At 40.8% G+C, this 20,477-nt stretch overlaps 1 protein-coding gene across 6 annotated transcripts in view; it reads left to right on the top strand.

Moving 5' to 3' along the window:
• USP32 (ubiquitin specific peptidase 32) overlaps positions 1-20,477 on the top strand; it is a 237,081-nt gene that overhangs the window by 19,398 nt on the left and 197,206 nt on the right. For 2 of the 6 annotated variants that reach the window (XM_082707487.1, XM_082707486.1), the window contains exon 1: positions 2,029-2,466. The exons of 2 other annotated variants lie outside the window; for them this stretch is intronic. In XM_082707487.1, coding sequence (XP_082563613.1) covers positions 2,409-2,466 — 58 coding nt within the window. In that variant the 5' untranslated portion in view covers positions 2,029-2,408. Of the gene's footprint in view, positions 1-2,028; positions 2,467-20,477 lie in introns of those variants that run through there. 2 more of the 6 variants (XM_082707489.1, XM_082707488.1) reach the window with 2 other exon arrangements.

Raw genomic sequence — 20,477 nt, 5'->3', positions numbered from 1 at the left:
GAATAATATACAACTGTATATACAAGTGCATATTGTGTATTGTGTGTGTGTATATATATGTATGTATATACATAGTGTATATATATACAACTATATATATTTGCGTGCACGGACACACACACACACACAGACAGTTGACTTTTCAACAAGAGGGTCAGGGGCACCAACCCTCCTTGCATAGGCAAAAATCCCTTTATCACTCCCCCAAAACTTTACTACTATTGATTAACCAGAGCCTTGCCAATAATGTAAACAGTTAACACATATATTGCATGCTATATGTATTATATACTATATATATATTTTTTTTTGAGTGGCTAATCCAAGCCATTCAGGTCTTTAAGATTTTATTTATTTGAGAGAGAGAGAGAGAGAATGAGAGGGGAGAAGGTCAGAGGGAGAAGCAGACTCCCCATGGGGCTGGGAGCCTGATGTGGGACTTGATCCCAGGACTCCCGGGATCATGACCTGAGTGAAGGCGGTTGCTTAACCAACTGAGCCACCCAGGGGCCCCATACTATATATTTTTTAAGATTACTTATTTATCTGACACAGAGAGAGAGAGAGACAGTGAGAGAGGAAACACAAGCAAGGGGAGTGGGAGAGAGAGAAGCAGGCTTCCGGCTGAGCAGAGAGCCTGATGCGGAGTTTGGTCCTGAGCCTAAGGTAGACACTTAATGACTGAGCCACCCAGGCACCCCTATATACTGTATTCTTACAAAATAAGCTAGAGAAAAGAAACATAAGGAAAATGCATTTACAGTACTATATTATATTTATGGGGGAAAATCCACATACAAGAGGACCCCTGGAGTTCAAATCTGAGTCAAGGGCCGCCTATACCACATCTATTGATCTGTCCATTGATGGACACTTGGGTTATTTCTACGTTTTGGCTATTGAGAATATATATATGCATATATATATATTTTTAAGATTTTATTTATTGATTTGACAGACAGAGACCACAAGTAGGCAGAGAGGCAGGAGGAGAGAGAGAGGGAAGCAGGCTCCCTGCTGAGCAGAGAGCCTGACTCAGGGCTGGATCCCAGGACCCTGAGATCATGACCTGAGCCGAAGGCAGAGGCTTTAACCCACTGGGGCACCCAGGCGCCCCGGGAATAATATTCTATAAATATGGGTATATAAATATGTGTCCCTGCATTCATTTCTTCTGGTTATATACTTACAAGTGGAATCCTGGATCATATAGTAAATCTGGGAAATTCTGACACAACCTACTACAGAGACATACCTTGAGGACATTATGGTAAGTCAACATAAGCCAGACAGGAAATGAGAAACACTGTTATGATTCCGCCTATGAGGTATTTAAAAATGGTCAATTCTGTATCTCACCACAATAAAAAACAGGTTTTTGAAAAGCAAGGGGCTCTGTTGTAATACGTCTTGTAAGCCTCACATCTCTGGTGGGGAGCAACTCCTGGAGAGAAACTAGCTAAACCTTTAGCACAGCAGCTCCCAGAGAGTCTATACGAGAGCCAGGCTGAGTGGGAGGTGGGCTTGCAGACGTTAAGGAAATCTAGAGTCAATTGGGATATAGGAGGGGAACGGGATAACGTGAAAAGGAAGATATTTCAAACTTTTCACAAGGTTCATTTTTCCATAGGGATCTCCCCACCAGGATTGAGAATGCTTTCGTCACAGGAAATCCTTGAGAGTCTCTTTCCTTTTACAACTCCCTCTTAGCCAAGAATTCCCATACCGTTAGGAGTTTCTCCCCTGCCCTCCCCTTTCACTGCACCCCTCACACCAGGGTTTCCTAAGATTCCACCCAAGATGGGGCCCGTCCAAGGACAGACCAACCGTCAGTTGCTCCGGCCCCGCCCCTCAGACGCCAGAACGGGTGGGCGGGAGACACGGACGCGAGCGCCCCGGAAGTCGCCTGCTGAGGTGGGCGGAGGTTCCCGGGCGTTGAGGCTTCGGATTGGCGAGAAGCTGCGGGATGATGCGTTAAGCGCGGGGTCCAGCCCCTCCCCTACGCTCCTGCGCGCGGAGAGCGTGGGGCGGGGCGGTGTGTGTGGCCCTTGGCGGCCATTACCCGGAACAATCCCCGGCCTCGGGTCAGGTGACCCTCGGCGGGGCCGGTGGGAGGGGGGAGGGGGGAGGGAAGAGGGCGTGAGGAGGAAAGGGAAGGGAGGAGAGAGGAGAAGGGCGGAGTAGGAGGGAGGGGAAGGGGGCGGGGTGGGAGCGGGTCACGTGATTCGGCATGGAGGCGGTGGCGGCGGCCGGGAGGAGCTGCCGGGGCAGAAGCCTCACTTGTTAGTGTGGGGGGAGGAGGGGGCTGGGGGACGCGGACACCGTCACCCAGGGACGCCGAGTCGTGGGCGGGAGGGGGGTGGGGGCGAGATCAGGCTCCGACCCCCGGCCGAGGGGATGAGGGGAGCATGGGCGCCAAGGAGTCACGGATCGGATTCCTCAGCTACGAGGAGGCGCTGAGGAGAGGTGAGGGGGGAGGGGTCTGGGCGAGCTGCGGGGGAGGCCAGCGACGGGCTGTCCCGGGGGTGGGTGACCGGGGAAGGGGAGGAGAGGTTGAGGGCGTGGGGTGCCAGAGGCGGAAGGGAAAGAAGGCCAGCGATGGGGAATATTACTGGGGAGAAGGGTCGGGTGGGAGCAGTGTTTGGGAATTGGGACCGTATGGAAGGGGGAGCAGCTTTCCCAGAGAGAGGGGTATCTGGTGCTGGAAGGGAAATGCCCGTGCTGTTTGGTGGCGTTGTTATCCTGGATGTGTCCAGGGAAGTCCTCTCTCCCCTTTCTTGGGTGGCACCAGCCCTTCCAGCCCCTCTCATCCTTTACTGCCATTTTCTCATATCACTCCTTCATAAAACCCGACAACATTCTAAGCTCGTACCCAACAGCCTTGGTTGGAAGGGAGAGGGGAGGCAGCTGCAAAGCCTTCTCTTTTTGCTGCTGGAAGCCCCTTCCAATTGTGGAGTCTCCGCCTTTTCCGAGGGGCCTTTGCCAGTCTCTAGGGGGGCTATCATCACCCACTCCTGCCACCCCCTCACCCTTTGAGCGACTGACTTGGATGAGAAGGACCTGAAATTAAGTGGTATTTGAGGTGAGATGAGACTGGGCAGCTGGTGTTGCCACAAGACCTTGTCTTAGGTTTCATGTCCTTAGACGTTGGCCAGAGCCTTACATTGCACTTGATCCCCAGTTCTCACCCCCTCCTCCTCGCAAAATGGCATTCGGAAATCCAGCATTCTGATATTGTGTTATAGCTCCCTTTAGAGACCGGCCTTGCTGCCAGTCCTAGCCTGCTGCTTATTGGCTCTGATGCAGTGTGTTGTTAACAGCCCCAACCCCCTACCACTTACTCTTGATACCGCTGTCCGTGATCACTAAAGCACACGCTAACTGGAAGTGTCTATTGCACAGTTTATGGTCGGAATGTGACTTAATTTTTCATGACTGGGAATTGAGTTGTGTGTGTGTGGTGTGTGTGTGTGTGTGTAGGCTTGTATCTTTTCGACATTTAATGGCTATTCTTGGTAAGAAGTGAAACATTTAAGCAGGTTGGATGCTTGGCATTATTGCTAACAGGTTTCTAAATCAAGAAACCAGCCATGCTTCAGGTGATGGTGTCAGTAGCTAAGGATACAAAATAAAAATTGGACTAAAAGACAGGCATTCAAAGTGAGGATTTAGTAGTTAACTCTGTCCATATGTGGGAAAAAAGATAAATGTAGAGGGACACCACTGGAAAATAGATATAGAATTTAGGTGTATTCATTGTGACCTGGCCAGAATAACAAAAATATGCTTTTTCTTTCTTTTTTCTACCGAACACTGTAATGATTGTTCTTAATGGACAATCTCCCTTGAACTTTTTTCTCAATATGAGAAATATTCCAAATTCTTGATGTGTTTCCAGCTCTAGTAGGCTAGTCATTTCCGGGATGCTGTTGAGCCTGACAGGTCTGGCCTCAGTTAGGCAATGGCTTACATGGCATGAAAGAGGACATCAGTCAAATTGGTGTATAGCTTTATGGTTCAGAAGTGTTCAGTTTCTTAACTTTGAGGGTAATGTAGTTGACATTAAAGGGATTCTAAAATTCAACTTTTATTAAGCTCTACCTTGCTTACTCTCATATCAAACTTAAGATTTTAGTACCTTTGTAAATATAAGTGAAGTTAATAGTTGGTGCATTTTAAACTGATTTGATTGAAGGTATGTGTTCAGTTTATTATGAAGTGTTTGCCTGTTGAATTTTAAAATGAATATTTGAAAAGGTAGCAAAGGTATTTGTTAAAACCTTTTAAAACTATCGTTTGTATAAATTTATGTTTTATTAGTTTTGCTTCAGAGGAAAAGAAAAGCAAAAGAGAGAAGCATGTTAATAAATAGCATTTCTAAATGTAAACCAGTAGCTTTTTAAAAAAGTGATAATTCTTTTGAACATACTGTTTACTGTAGGGAATGTTAGACTTTATTTTTAAATATATTTATTTATTTATTGAGAGAGCATGCATATGAGTGGGGGTGGGGAGGGTTAGAGGCAGAGAGGGAGAGGGAGAAGCAGACTCCACACTGAGCAGGACTCAGATCATGACCCAAGCTGGAGACAGATGCTTAACTGACTAAGCCACCCAGGCGCCCCAAGTGTTAGGTTTTATTGTAGAACTTCTTTCCTATTTTTTTTTTTTTTCAGATTTTATTTATTAGACTGCGAGAGAGCACGAGATGGGGAAGGGGCAGAGGGAGAGGGAGAAGCAGATGTCCTTGGGAGCAGGGAGTCTGACTTGGGGCTCCATCGCTTGGACCCTGGGATCATGGCCTGAGCCAAAAAGGCAGAGGCTTAGCCAACTGAGCCACCCAAGCGCTCCTACTACAGAATTTCTTTTACTAAGATTATAGTAAGAATTTTTAAAGCTTTTGATAGAGCTAAAAAATGGTTTGGGAACTTTGAGGGGCACGTGAAGAATCTAAATAGGTGTGGAAACCTCTGTCCTTAAAGTCTTCCTTGTAAGGTGATTGGGGGTGGAGGTAGGGGGAGGATTGTACAATATACTATAGGTTTCATGAATCACAATACACATACAAAGCAAGCTTGATAAGCTACTGAAATACCTACCCTCTTGGCTTTAGTTAAAATTATTGAGCATTAAATAATGCCTAACCATAGTTAGGTAGTATTTAAAAAAGAGCCAACTGTATATTGCTGCAAACAAACATGGAATTGCAGGCAGTTTATCTTCTAAAATGGGGCCTTGGGAATGGAGTGTTATGTTAATGATAGATAACGCTTGCTGGACCTAAGTGAAGGCCCTGACTTCTCATTTGCATTACAGAAGCTCTAGAAATTAGGAAGATTGGTTTAGCCTGCTGTTTTAGCTAGACTGTATGTCAGTTATATAAACATTCATAGTTTTCTGAAAGCATACCTTAAAAATTTTTTTAAGGTAGATGTATTCGTGGTAGCTTTTATTTTTGGCCTCTATCTAGTCTTGAATAGAACACAAATAGGCTGTTCCTTGAAGGCTTGACCGTTGTTTAGATTGCCTGTATGTTCTGAAGTGTATCTACTATATTTCATGGGTACTGAGAATGTAGTAGCTATGTTCTTCTCTTCACTTCCTCTTGCATCTGAGTTTGTGGCTAGTGTATTCCTAAAAATATATTCTAAATGTTTGGAATATAGCATTAGAAAAAACATTGAATGAAAGATGAATTGCAGTTTAGAGTATTTCGGAACTCCAAGAAACCTTAAAAAAAATCTCCACTTCTTTATTCTTTCTTCCTGCTCCTCTCTCCTTTTCATCATTCTGGAAACAGAATTATAAGGCTTCCCCCATCTCCGCCCCAAGAATTGGCTGAATTAAAATTGTCCTTAGCTTTTAAACTGTGTTAATAAAGTGGGTGAATTTTCTCTAATCCCTTTAAGAGGAATTTGGCACTTATATTAGACTAAGTGGTTGGGTGATGAAATATAGCATGTCAGAAATTATGCTGTGGTTTCACGTTTTTTGAGAGCTCCATTGCTCATTCATTCAGCAAATTTTTACTGAGCGCCGCCTGTGACTTAGGCACTGAAGAAACAAAGACGACTGAGACCCTCTCTAGGAGCATATAGTCTGGTTAGTGGGAATGAAATAGTAAAACGTCTTTTTAAAGTTCTATTTTGTGTATATTTGATATGGACAGTATTTTCAAAAAGTAGTATATATATATTATTTATGAATGATTAGCATATAGTATGCTAAATACTACAGTGCTTTAGAAGAAAGTGCTATAGGGATGTAGAGTGTGTGCTGGTGTATTGGCCTGAAAGTATCTAACACTATGCATTTCGTAGTATGTGTTCAATAATTGTATGTTAAAGAATTTAATTTCTTCATCACTTAAAGGTTGTTGTCTTTGCTAGTGGAATAATTTTGTAATAGTTGAAGATTCCAGTACTTTGCATTTTGCTTATTATTCACCAGCCCTCATATGCTCTAAAACATTAACTCCCCAACCAAGATTTTATTCACCAATTTTCATAATATTAATATTAAAATTTCCCTGATATTATACTGCCTATGATGTGATATTAGTTGGCTTAGCATAATATATCATTATATAACTGAAAATTTAATTTCACACTTGTTACCTTCTGGGATGCACTGTTCTCTCTTATTAAAGCACTTATTTGCCTTTGTCTGAATTTATTAAATTTACCAGTGAGCTCTCTTGCATTAGGGTGGAATTACAGGTTTAGGTTAAGCCATTTGCAAGTATACCTAACGAGCTGTTATTATATGTAAAGGAGAAAAATAGGACAGCTTTAAGTTAGTCTACTTATATGTAGTCACCTAAGTAATTACACAGGCGCTATTCTTCAGAATCCTCAGTTCAACACTCCATGTAAAGTGTCCATGACAAAGAGGAGATAAATACACCAATGAACCCTGGATTTGGGGAGGATGAGCGGAATGAGGTGACATCACTTCATGGTTAATGACCTCCCCATTTACCAAACTGAACAGCTGTTGTTTGTGTTTTCTTGTTCATTGTTTGTCTTTGTGCGTGGTTAGGGAGACCTCACAGTGACAGCATTCAGGGTTGTTTCCAGAAAGATGTATTCAGTACGGAGAGTTGGGAATGTGGTGACCAAACAATTGCTAGGTGTTTTCTTAGGAGAAGGAGAAGATTTTTGGCACTTGATTATATGGTGGGTCCCAGGAAAAGTTAGAGAAGTGATTATTATTCTTTCTGTGACTGTAGGAAATCCGTTTTTGGATTTGAAGTACTAGAGGTTAATGCTGAGAGCTGGATTAGAAGCTTTGAGGTCAAGTAGCTGCAGAGGTGGAGGGATTTTATTTATGAATTAAAAGTTTGTGGTTTGATTTGGGACAACACGGAGACTAGAGGGAATTTTGCTAAATGAAACAAATCAGATAAAGGTAAATACCATATGATATCATTTACATGGAACCTAAAAAAACAAAACAAATGAATAAACCAACAGCAACAAAGAGCAACAGGCTCATAAATATAGAGAACAAATTAGTGGTTGCCAGAGAGGAGAAGGGTGGGGGAATGGGTGAACTAGGTGAAGGAGATTAAGAGGTACAAACTCCAGTTATAAAATAATTAAGTCATATGGATGGAAAGTACAGCACAGAGAATATAGTCAATAATATTGTAATAGCTTTGTATGGTGGCAGATGCTAACTATCCCAATCATGGTGAGTATTTTGTAACGTGTATAGTTGTCAAAACATATAAAATTTAATATATTGCATGTCACCTGTACTCCAATTAAATGGTTGATGGTCTGGTAATGGTACTGAGAAGACTTCAGTAGAACTGGGTAATGTTCATACCATATCCAGAAAGCATGGCTTCTCTAATCAGGGGTTGTTTATGGTTCAGCTTTTACCCTTTGGGCTTCATGATAAATGTGTTTAAATTGAGCCAATCTAAGGGTACCTGTCTAGCTCAGTCCTAATAGCAGTGCTTCTTGATCTTGGGGTTGTGAGTTTGAAGCCCACGTTGGGTGTAGATTACTTAAATAAATAAATAAGCAGAATCTGCTTTTAAAGATTTTATTTATTTATTTGACAGAGAGAGAAAAAGAGCACAAGCAAGGGGAGAAGCTGGCCAAAGGAGAAGCAGGCTCCCCACAGAGCAAGGAGCCTGATGCAGGACTTCATCCCAGGACTCTGGGATCATGACCTGTGCTAAAGGCAGATGCTTAACCAACTGAGCCTCCCAGGTGTCCCTCGATATCTGCTTTTATTTTATTTTATTTTATTTACTTTTAAGATTTTATTTATTTATTTGTCAGAGACAGCGAGAGCAAGGGGAGAGGGAGAGCAAGAAGCAGGCTTCTTGCTGAGCAGGGAGCCTGTGTGGGCCTTGATCCCAGGACCCTGGGATCATGACCCAAGCTGACGGCAGATGCCCAACGACTGAGCCACCCAAGTGCCCTCAAAATCTACTTTTTTTTTTTTTTAAGATTTTATTTATTTATTTGACAGAGTGAGAGAGCACAAGCAGGCAGAGCAGCAGAGGGAGAGGGAGAAGCAGGTTCCCCACTGATCAGGGAGTCTGATGCACAGCTCAATCCTAGGATCCTGGGATCATGACCTGAGCTGAAGAAAGTTGCATGATCCCAGGGTCCTGGGATCGAGCCCCACATGAAGCTCTCTGCCTGGTGGGGAGCCTGCTTCCTCCTCTGCTTCTCTGCCTACTTGTGGTCTCTGTCAAATAAATAAATAAAATCTTAAAAAAAAAAAAAGAGAGAGAGTTGCTTAACCAACTGAGCCATGAGCCACTCAGGCACCCCAAAATCTACTTTTAAAAAAATAAATAAATTGAGCCATGCCGCCTCTTTCTGTATGCTATTAATTCTTGTTGCTCTTATCTAATAATAAAGATCTCTTGGAAGTCAAAGGTGCATAGTTAATTACTGACAAAAGCCTGATAAAACTAGTAGTTTTAGATTTACTGTTAAAATCAGAGATCTATCTATTAGAAGACCTGTCTATTCAAAGATGAAGGCGTTCTTTTAACACCCTTCTGTATTATGGATTTAGTGTTAACATAAGGATTTTTTTTTTTTTCCTAAGATTTTATTTGTTTATTTGACAGAGAGATCACAAGTAGGTGAGAGGCAGGCAGAGAGCCCCAATCCCGGGCTCAATCCCAGGACCCTGAGATCATGACCTGAGCCAAAGGCAGAGGTTTACCCCACTGAGCCACCCAGGTGCCCCAACATAAGGCTCTTTTTATCTCAGGGAAATCTCAAGTTTATCACTATCTTGTAAACAAGAATCAGAAAAATTGATACATCAAGACCTTGCTATAACATGGTTCTTGGAGTCCTTGATACTGGACTGCATTAAAAGGAAACTGTGCTAAAGCGAAGTTTTACAGGGGCACATGGGTGGCTTAGTCAGTTACACGTCTGCCTCGGGCTCAGCTCCTTATCTTGGCGTCCTGGAATGGAGCCCTTTGTGGGCTCTCTGCTCAGCAGGGGACCTGCTTCTCCCTCTTTCTCTGCCTGTTGTTCCCCCTGCTTGAACTCTCTCTCTCTCTCTCTCTCTGTCAAATAAATAAATAAATAAAATTAAAAAATAAAATGAAGTTTTACAGAGAAATTTTCCAGCTTCTCTTTCATTTCCATAAAGAAGTTAGATTGTTTCGGTATTGTAGCCCTTGAGGGAAAAGGCTTTTATTTAAGGTTTTTCTAATGACTCATGAAAGACTCTAAAGAGATCTGTTAGGAAAAGGATCCTTCTGTCAGAGTCCTCCCCTGGTCTTTTTTCCACCATAGTAAATGGTACCATTATTGTATCAGTTGCTAAAACCGAGAGTCTCTGGACATCCTCAGTTCTTCCACTTCTTTCACCATCTGACCTATCTTATCCCCAGTTTGAGTCTGTCATCTAGTCCTGTTAATTTGGTATCCCGTCCAGTCTTTTTACTTCTCTTCATCTTCCCTGCAACTACTCTAGTCCCAGCTGCCATCATCTCTTGCTAAGCTACTTTGCCGTGCTTTTCTGGTTTCACACAGCAGCCAGTGTAGTCCTGAAATTAAAATCAGATCCTGTTACTCCTTTCCTCTCAGCCTGGAAAGGCTGCCTTCAGATTTTCACAGGTCTGGCTCATTCGTCATACCTAAAGTATGAGCTCTGATGGCCTCAGTGAGGCCTTCTCTTATTATCTTATACGCTGTGGGCTGTCAGTGTTGCACTGTTCTGTATGGTTCATTCAAAGTCTTTATCATAATATGTAATTAACATGTTTATTGTTAGACATGAGGGTGAATCTCCACTGCCAGGATAGATGCAGTGCTGGATATATTTTAAGTGCTAAGTAAATATTGGATGGCTGAGTGAAGGTATAAATATATAAATGTTAGAAGATGTGGAGAATTGCATAATGTTTGTAAGGTTGGAGGTGAAGGATCGAGTACTGATAGGGACTGAGTAAACTAAGTGATGTATTGATCCCAAGATTTCTTTTCCTTTAATCAACTTAAAAAACTGTACTAAATGTTCTGAATGATAGTTATAAATGTAAGAGCCTTAAGTATAGTATGTAATTTTGTCTGTTCAGATATTGAAGTTTAGATAGCTAATTAAATTCCTGAGTAGACATTAAGAGACTAGTATGGCATTAAGTATTATGTTCATGAACACTTGAGAATGTCTTTTGGTACAATATAATATTTAATAATTTTGCCTATGAAATGATTTATATTTACACAGTGACTTTCATGTGCTTTTCATCTGTGATGACAAGTAGTGTCTACTGCCAAATGCAAGGTTAGAGTTACAAACTTTTTTGCTTAAAATGTTGTACAGTGTTACTTTGGAAGCTGAGAATAAAATTCACATCAACATAGAGTGCTCTCATTGGTTCTAAGTAGTCCAGGTGATTTAAAAATGAATTTTAGGGGTGCCTGGATGATTCAGTTGGTAGAACATGTGACTTTTGAACTTGAGGTCCCGAGCTCGAGCCCCACATTGGGCATAGAGCCCACTAAAGAATAAATAAATAAAATTTTACTTTTATGGGAGGGCCCAAGGTTCTTTTTGTCTTATATTTCCATGGCTAGTGTTCCTCCCTCCCACCTTCTTTTCTTAGTCTTTTAGTTTTAAAAGACTTTTATGACAGTGATATATGTGCATACTTCAGAATCGAGTGGTTCTACAGAGTTTGTTAGGAAAACAGTAGTACTGTTTTCCTCTCTCCCTTGCCAGTTTTCCTCTGCTTAACTGTCCAATACTTTTAATATTTTAAATTTATTAATTTGGTCTTTACATTATATCTCCAAATAATATATTTATGGTGATATATTTTTTTTCCATTTAAGGACTATTTAATTGCATCCTACTATTAAAGATTAGGATTTAGCTCTTAATTTCACTGCTGCCTGTCCTCCAAATACACACACATGATCTTTCTATAGTCCCATTTCCTCATCTTGGTGTGTGTATACGTGCGTGTGTGTGTTAAGATTTTATTACTTATTTGTCAGAGAGAGAGAGAACACAAACAAACAGGGGAAGCAGCAGAGGGAGAAGCAGGATCCCCGCTGAAAAAGGAGCCCAATGCAGGACTCCTTCCTCGGGCTCTGGGATCATAACCTGAGCCAAAGGCAGATACTGAACTGGCTGAGCCACCCAGGTGCCCTGATATATGTATTTTAAAATTTTGGTTATTTTTCAGTGTTTACATAATTTAGGTCTTTATAAATGCTTTTCACAGCTAAGCAGTTACTAGGATTACTTTTCCTTTCCTGTATACTTGATTTCCTCCTAAATATTTCCTGCAATAATTGCCTCCTATTTTATTTGCTTGGTTTCTATTTACTGTAATTCAACCCCAAAAGTTCCAGTCCAGTTGTTAAATCTATCCATATGTGTATTTTTTTGTTTTTATGTTTTTTTTTTTTTAAGAGAGATTTTATTTGAGGGAAAGATAGAGGTAGTGTGAGAGAGCATGAGTAGGGGGAGGAGAGGGAGAAGCAAGCTCCCTGCTGAGCAGGAAGCCCAGCATGGGGCTCAGTCCCAGGATCCTGGGATCATGACCTGAGCTGAAGGCAGCTGCTTAACCGACTAAGCCACTCATGCACCCAAAATCTGTCCATATGTTAATGTACATCAGATGTTCACTCAGTTCATTATATTGGAAAATTATCTTGGAGCCTTTTGGCCTGCTCCAGTCTGTACCTATTGTCCTTATTTCACCATTATCCTGAAGGTTTCCTTCACTGTTCTGTGTTGGATCTCTTGTTTTCTTTATTCCTTGTTTCCTTTCTTATGGTGTTATTTTGATGGAATTCATCCTCTGGTAGCTTCCTGAAGAAGGGTGCATGGGAGGTAAAGCTTTAAGACCTTTATTCTTGAGCTGGTACTTTCTTACTTTAATTCTTCTATCTCTGTTCTGCTCAGTTTCCAAGAGGCTCTCCATGTTTTTTACCAAGTTATTTGAAAGTTCCTTTTTAGTAATTCTTATACTTGATCTCTGGTCATGTGGGTCTTAATATAAGCCTTAGGGCAGATTCCTTGCATGGTCGGTTAGAAACTGAGGTAGAAACTAAATTTATTCCTCGCATGATTGGTTAGAAACCTTGCTTTAGAATGCAGTTTTCCTGATCCATGTGCCATTAGGCTGTAAAATTCCATGAGGGCGGGGGCATGTCTGTTTTGTTCACTGCTGTGTTTCTAGCAACTGCATGTTGTTTGCCTTATATTAGCTACTCAATACAATACTCAATACAGATTAACTTTTATTTTATTTTATTTTATTTTATTTTATCTTTTAAAGATTTTATTTGTTTATTTGACAGACAGAGATTACAAGTAGACAGAGAGGCAGGCAGAGAGAGAGAGAGGGAAGCAGGCTCCCTGCTGAGCAGAGAGCCCGATGCGGGACCCGATCCCAGGACCCTGGGATCATGACCTGAGCCGAAGGCAGCGGCTTAACCCACTGAGCCACCCAGGCGCCCTACAGATTAAACTTTTAGAGAAAACTTTATTCTTGATAAATGTTCGTATACTCATGGGTATATGCGTTGAAGCTTAAACTCATATTTTTCTATGTATGTACATATATTTAAATGTATCTTTTGCCTTTAAAAATTGTTAGTTGTATTAGAATGTTATTGTGTCATCTTTGGCTCTGTTTTAAAGTTGGTTTTGGAATCCATTGGTGAGCAGCTGTGGTAGGAAGCTGTGGTGGGATTAGAACAACGATTAATAAATTTGGTTCAGAGATTCTTTAGTTTATGCAAGCATCCATAAATGAAATCTTTCACTGTGTGGAGTTTTATAGATCAGAAGTTATTCTTTGTGGGGCGCCTGGGTGGCTCAGTGGGTTGAGCTGTTGCCTTCAGCTAGGGTCATGATCCCAGGGTCCTGGGATCGAGTCCCGCATCGGGCTCTCTGCTCAGCGGGGAGTCTGCTTCCTCCTCTCTCTCTCAGTCTGCCTCTCTGCCTAATTGTGATCTGTCTGTCAAATAAATAAATAAAGTATTTAAAAAAAAAAAGAAGTTATTCTTTGTGAGAGATGCTGAGATAAGAATACCTCTTTATAGCTAATTACGGAAGGACAAGAAATTGCTGCTTCTTTATAGGTTTAGAGGTATAGTAAAGAGTAATCAATGGTGGAAGCATTTTTTTTTTAAAGATTTTATTTATTTATTTGACAGACAGATATCACAAGCAGATGGAGAGGCAGGCAGAGAGAGAGAAAGAGAGAGAGAGAGAGAAGCAGGCTCCCTGCTGAGCAGAGAGCCCGATACGGGACTCAATCCCAGGACCCTGAGATCATGACCCTAGCCGAAGGCAGCGGCTTAACCCACTGAGCCACCCAGGCGCCCGGTAGAAGCATTTTTTTATTGTCACATCACTGGTACCACATAAATATAAATTGAAGTTGACAGAAGATTGCCAAGCAAATATATTTAACTGACTGAACCACCCAGGTGCCTGCCAAGCAAATATATTTAAATAATGAAAGAAATAGGATATCAACTGAGTGAACACTTGGCAATAAATAACATGTTCTAGAAAAATGTTTCACTTTGAGTGGAGCATATTTTTTAATATTTCAATAGAGTCCCAAACTAAATGCAACTTATTTTTCTACAGATCTGCTTATATATTGTATAAGCAGTATGATGTGCCTATATGTGATTTACCCACAGGCCTAAACCAGAAACTTGGTTATCATTTGAGGCTCTTCTTTTTTCTGTTCACATTTAATCTATCACAGTATCCCTCTGATGCTACCTTATTATCTTTTGTTTCTTCTCCATCTTTAAAGTCATTGCCTTAGAAAAGGCCTTCACCTGTTTTTTGGACTATTACTGGTCTCCTGCCTTCTCAATCCATTCTTTATATATCCACCAGAATAACCTTTCTGAAATACATGTCTTCATTTTATTCAAATGCTCATCAGTGGAAAGTACTCAACACCCTGTAGTTTGAAGTCAGTCTTTAGTGTTGGGAAGCCCTGGTAGTTTCTCTGATTTGGCTTCTGCCTGAACAGTCTGTGCCTTTGAAATGCTGCTTCCCAGATCCTTGAAATACCTTCCTTTATTACTTACATTCACTAAAGTGCACAAATGTTGCTATATAGCTTGATGAAACTTTAGCTATATACCCAAGCAACCACCATGCAAAACCAAGATAGAGAACATTTCCATCACTCCAGTAGGCTTTCTCTTACCCTCTCCAGGTTGATACTGCCCTTCAGAGGTAACCACTGTTTGGACTTCTGTCCTTATAGATTAGTTTCACCTAGTAATATAAATAATAAATCCTGTATAAATAAAATCGTAGAATATTTACTTTGTGTGTGCTTGGTGAAATCATTTTTTAAAAAATGAGATGTGAAATCATTTTTAAGACCAAATTTTAAGCCTTTTCTTTTATCAAGTAAGGTCCTGAAAAGATTACTAGTGTCTTGAAATTAGGGCAAGTGTGTTATTTTTTTAATTTTTAAATTTTATTATTTTTTAATTTTTAAAAATTTATTTGACAGACAGAGATCACAAGTGGGCAGAGAGGCAGGCAGAGAGAGAGAGGTGAGGAAGCAGGGTCCCTGCCGAGCAGAGAGCCCGATGTGGGGCTCGATCCCAGGACCCTAGGATCATGACCTGAGCCGAAGACAGAGGCTTTAACCCACTGAGCCACTCAGGTGCCCCTATTATTATTTTTTAAAGATTTTATTTATTTATTTGACAGATCACATGTAGGCAGAGAGGCAGGCAGAGAGAGAGAGACGGTAAAGAGGCCCCCCGCTGAGCAGAGAGCCTGTTGCGGGGTTGGATCTCAGGATCATGTCCCAAGCCAAAGACAGAGGGTTGAACCCACTGAGCCACCCAGGTGCCCCTTATTTTTTTTATTTTTTTAAAAGATTTTATTTATTTGACAGAGACACAGTGGGAGAGGGAACACAGCAGGGGGAGTAGGAGAGGGAGAAGCAGGCTCCCTGCTGAGGGAGCCTGAAGCAGGGCTTGATCCCCGGATCCTGGGATCATGACCCGAGCTGAAGGCAGATGCTTAATGACTGAGCCACCCAGGCGCCCCAAGTGTATTATTTTTTTTTCAGAAGCTGGTGTAGTGGCTGACATGAAATACATGCTTATTGATGAATTGACATGTGTCCTGATCCCTGAACTGTCTGCCTCACTGGATCCTCATCCATCAAAACTAAGCCCAGGCATCAGGTCCTCTAAGTAGTCTTCCCTGATACCACTCCTACTTTGCCTCCCCCTTTCTGCTGTCACACACTTTTATCATAGTGGTTATCCTGCTGCATTATAGCTGCTAGTTTAATTGCCTATCTACTTTAAGTGAGTTCTGAAATCTTGAGAATAACTCTGCGGCCTAGAAGGTAATTAGTAGGGCTTATTAAAATGTTGATTGAATGAATGGGACAACTTAGTGCTCTTTGAATAGATAGAAAGCTGACAGAATAGAATTAATAGTAATAATCTGGTAAATTGTATTTTTACAGGATAAATTATCATTGTTTCATGACAATTACATAATATTTCAAATGTTCCAGGAATATAAACATTTAAAATTTGGGTAAAAGGAATACCTGCTGGCCCTAAACTAAATTTACCTGAATCCATGAAGCACTGAGTAGAAAATATGAAGGAAAATGGAAACACAGTCTTATAGGCAATGACTTATAGATTTGTAATTTGTTATAATTAGCAACTTTGATTAAATTTAGTGCCGACATTTTGCAAGTGAGTCTTGACTTGATTGGTTTTGAAACACTCAAATTTTTCATAAATAGCAAATACTTATTGGTGTGAATTGAAAGACATGATAAAATCATGGCAGAATTCCATGCAATTTTGGAACTTTTTTCAAATAATATACGTAATTTAATATGTACTTCTACTTATTTTATTTTATTTTTTTCAGAGGAAGAGTGCACATAGGTGCGTGAGGGGGGTGTGAGTGGAGAAGGGGGTGGGGAGAGAGAGAGAGAGAGAGAATGAATGAGAATCCCAAGCAAGCCCATGGCCAGCACAGAGCCTGATGTGGGGCTTGATCTTACAACCCTGAGATCATGGCCTGAGCCAAAATCAAGAGTCCGGTGCTTAACTGACTAAGCCACCTAGATGCCCCTCTACTTAAAATTTTTTAATCTCTTAAATGTGGGCCAGATGGTTTGCTTCATTTCATATTTCTGTGATTTCTCTTATGTGGAGTGACTTTTTCCTCTACCTTCATCTATTCTGATACTTTTATATTGTACAAGGTATTGAGCGGGCAATATGAAGCTAGATTATAAAGTGTTCATTTTCATTTGATTTCACTCATCTTTCTGGACTTCTGGATTTTGCCTAGATCTTCTCTGGAGCATTCCTGGACTATAGAGCACTTATCTCCTTTGAATTCCTATGACTCTTAGTTTGTATCCTTGGTATTTGAATATTTTTGCATATATATGGTATTGTTTTATGTGTTAATTTTTTTAATGTGTATTAATTTAATCTCCCCACTTGATTTAAAGTTTTTTTTTTTTTAAGATTTTTATGTATTTATTTGACAGAGATCATAAGTAGGCAGAGAGAGAGAGAGAGAGAGAGCTGGGGAAGCAGGATCCCCGCTGAGCAGAGAGCCCAATGCAGGGCTCCATCCCAGGACTCTGAGATCCCCATGACCTGAACCAAAGGCAGAGGCTCAACCCTCTGAGCCACCCAGGCGCCCCTGACTTTAAGTTTCTTGAGGAGGAATCTCTTTTTTTTTTATCACTTTGCATTTTGCATTTTTTTTTAATGCTGTTTTTTTTTTTTTTTTTTACGCTACTTTGCATTGTTTTAAGTTCAAATAGGTATTCAGCATATGCTTGATGATGGAGAGAACCAGATGGTTAGAGTCATTGGTGACTTTATATAATTGTGATATGTTGTTTTATAAAATCAAGTTATCTTATTTAGTTTTCTTTTAAAATACATCCTTTAACTTTCGTTTTCATGTTTTCTTCTGAACATTTAACATGTGGCTCATATCTCAAACTCCCAATTTGCAAGTTTATATGAATGTGACTGAAAGTTATAATAATAGGTCCAAGAGAACTGCACAGCATGGCAGTTCTGTATGTGCTAGAAGAATTTATTAGAAGTTAGACAATTGTCGTTGTGATGGAATTTAGGAGACTTTTTTTTTTTTTTAAAGATTTTATTTATTTATTTGACAGACAGAGATCACAAGTAGGCAGAGAGGCAGGCAGAGAGAGAGAGAGGAGGAAGCAGGCTCCCTGCTGAGCAGAGAGCCCGATGCGGGGCTCGATCCCAGGACCCTGAGACCATGACCTGAGCCGAAAGCAGAGGCTTTAACCCACTGAGCCACCCAGGCGCCCCGAATTTAGGAGACTTTTGCTCATCTTATGTTTCTATATTATTTTGAGGATTAGAGAATGCACCCAGGATGACATCATTTATCAGTATCTCTTGTGATTCTAATATTATCAAATGTTTTTTCTCATATATATGAGAAAGAAAACAAAAATTGCACTAAATTATGATTTTTTTTTTAGATTTTATTTATTTATTTGATAGACAGAGATCACAAGTGGGCAAAGAGGCAGGCAGAGACAGAGAGAGGGGGAAGCAAGCTCCCTGCTGAGCAGAGAGCCTGATGTGGGGCTCGATCCCAGGATCCTGGGATCATGACCTGAGCTGAAGGCAGAGGCTTTAACCCATTGAGCCACCCAGGCGCCCCAAGATTTTACTTTTAAGTAATCTCTGTACCCAGTTTGGGGCTTGAACTCACAACCCCGAGATCATGAGTCGTATGCTGTACTGACTGAGCCAGACAGGCGCCCCAAACTGCTTTATTTATTTTTTTAAAAGATTTTATTTATTTATTTGACAGACAGAAATCACAAGTAGGCAGAGAGGCAGGCAGAGAGAGAGGAGGAAGCAGGCTTCCCGCCAAGCAGAGAGCCCGATGCGGGACTTGGTCCCAGGACCCTGAGATCATGACCTGAGCCGAAGGCAGAGGCTTTAACCCACTGAGTCACCCAGGCGCCCCCCAAACTGCTTTAAATTGTATAATGCAGTGTCATTAAGTACATTCATAACATTGTACAATCATCACCAATATTCATTTTTAGAACTTGTTCATCATCCCAAACAGAAATTGTGTAGCCCCTAAATAACTCCCTGTTTTCCCTTCCCCATTCCCCATCCCTGGTAACCTCCATTCTACTTTTTGTCTCTTGAATTTGCCTATTTTAGGTACCTCATATCAGTAGAATTATGCAGTATTTATCCTTTCATGTCTTTTTCCATTTAGCATAATGTTTCCGTGTTCATCCATGTTATAGCATGTAGCAGAATTTCATTCCTTCTATGCTGAATAATGTGTACATACCACATTTTGTTTATTCATTCATCTGTTAATGGACATTTGGATTGTTGTCACCTTTTTGCTGTTGTGAGTAATGCTGCTAAGGATATTGAAGTACAAAGATCTGAGTCTCTGCTTTCAGTTCTTTTTAATGTATACCTAGGAGTAGAATTGCTGGGTCATATGGAAACTTGATGTTTCACAGTTTGAGGAACTACCAAGCTGTTTTCCAAAGTGGCTGTACTCTTTTATGCTACTACCAGTCATGTATAAGGGTTATGATTTTTCCACATCCTTGACTGCACTTGTTGTTATCTTTCTTATTTAAGCCACCCTAGTGGTTGTGAAATAGTATCTCATTGTAGTTTTGATTTGTGTTTCCTTAATGGCTAGTAATGTTGAGCATTTTTTCCTGTGCTCGATTATATAAATGTTATGTTTCAACTATATTGTAGTCTTTTAAGTGTGAAAGAGCATTCATTAGGTCTAAAAAAGCAGTATATATACCTTAATTTAAAAAATATTCATTTTTTAAAAAAAGATTTATTTCTTTATTTTGGAGAGAGCGAGTAGGGGAGAGGGCAGGGGAGAGAATCTTAAAGCAGACTCCCCGCTGAGGGTAGAGCCTAGCATGGGGCTCAATCCCATGACCCATGAAATGATGACCAGAGCTGAAACCAAGAGTCAGATGTTTAACTGACTGAGCCATCCAGGTGCTCCCCAAACACTTTATTTTTTAAAAATGCTAACCATCATCCAAACTTTCAGTGAGTCTGAATCTTTTTGCTGGTGGAGGGTCTTGCCTTGGTGTTGATTGTTGGTAATTGTTCAGGTTGGTGGTTGCTAAAGCTTGGGGTTGGTGTGGCAATTTCTTAAAACAGTGAAGTTTGCCTCATTGATTGAGTCTTCCTTTCACAAAACAATTTCTCTGTAGCATGTGATGCTGTTTGATAGCATTTTATTTGCCATAGAACTTTCAAATTAGAAGTCAGTCTTCTCGAACCCTGCTGCTGCTTTATCAACTAAGTTTATATTCTAAATCTTGTGTTGTCATTTCAACAGTTTTTTTGGTAAGATTTTATTTATTTATTTATTTGACACATAGAGATCACAAGTAGGCAGAGGCAGGCAGAGAGAGAGGGGGAAGCAGGCTCCCTGCTGAGCAGAGAGCCTGATGCGGGACTCTATCCCAGGACCCTGGGACTATGACCTGAGCCGAAGGCAGAAGCTTTAACCCACTGAGCCACCCAGGCACCCCTCAACAATCTTTTTGTTAATAGTTTATTATTTTTTTTAATAATCTCTACAGCCAGTGTGGGACTTGAATTCATGACCCCAAAGTCAAGAGTTGGCATGCTCTTCTGACTGAGCTAGCCAAGCACCCGTCAGTGGCCTTCACAGCATCTTTATGAGAAGTAGATTCCATCTCAAGAGACCACTTTATTTGCTCATTAGAAAAATTAACTTCTCACCGGTTAAACTTCTGTCATGAGATTGCAGCAATTCAGTTACATCTTCAGGTTTTTTTCTGATTCTAGTTCTTTTGCTGTTTCCACCACATCTGTAGTTTCTCCGCTAAAACTGTTGAACCCCTCAGAGTCATCCATGAGGGTTGGAATCAACTTTTTCCA

This window comes from Mustela nivalis (genome assembly GCF_964662115.1).
Source record: "Mustela nivalis genome assembly, chromosome: 17".
Classification (NCBI taxonomy): Eukaryota; Metazoa; Chordata; class Mammalia; order Carnivora; family Mustelidae; genus Mustela; species Mustela nivalis.
This window is presented reverse-complemented; position numbering and strand designations above follow the sequence as displayed.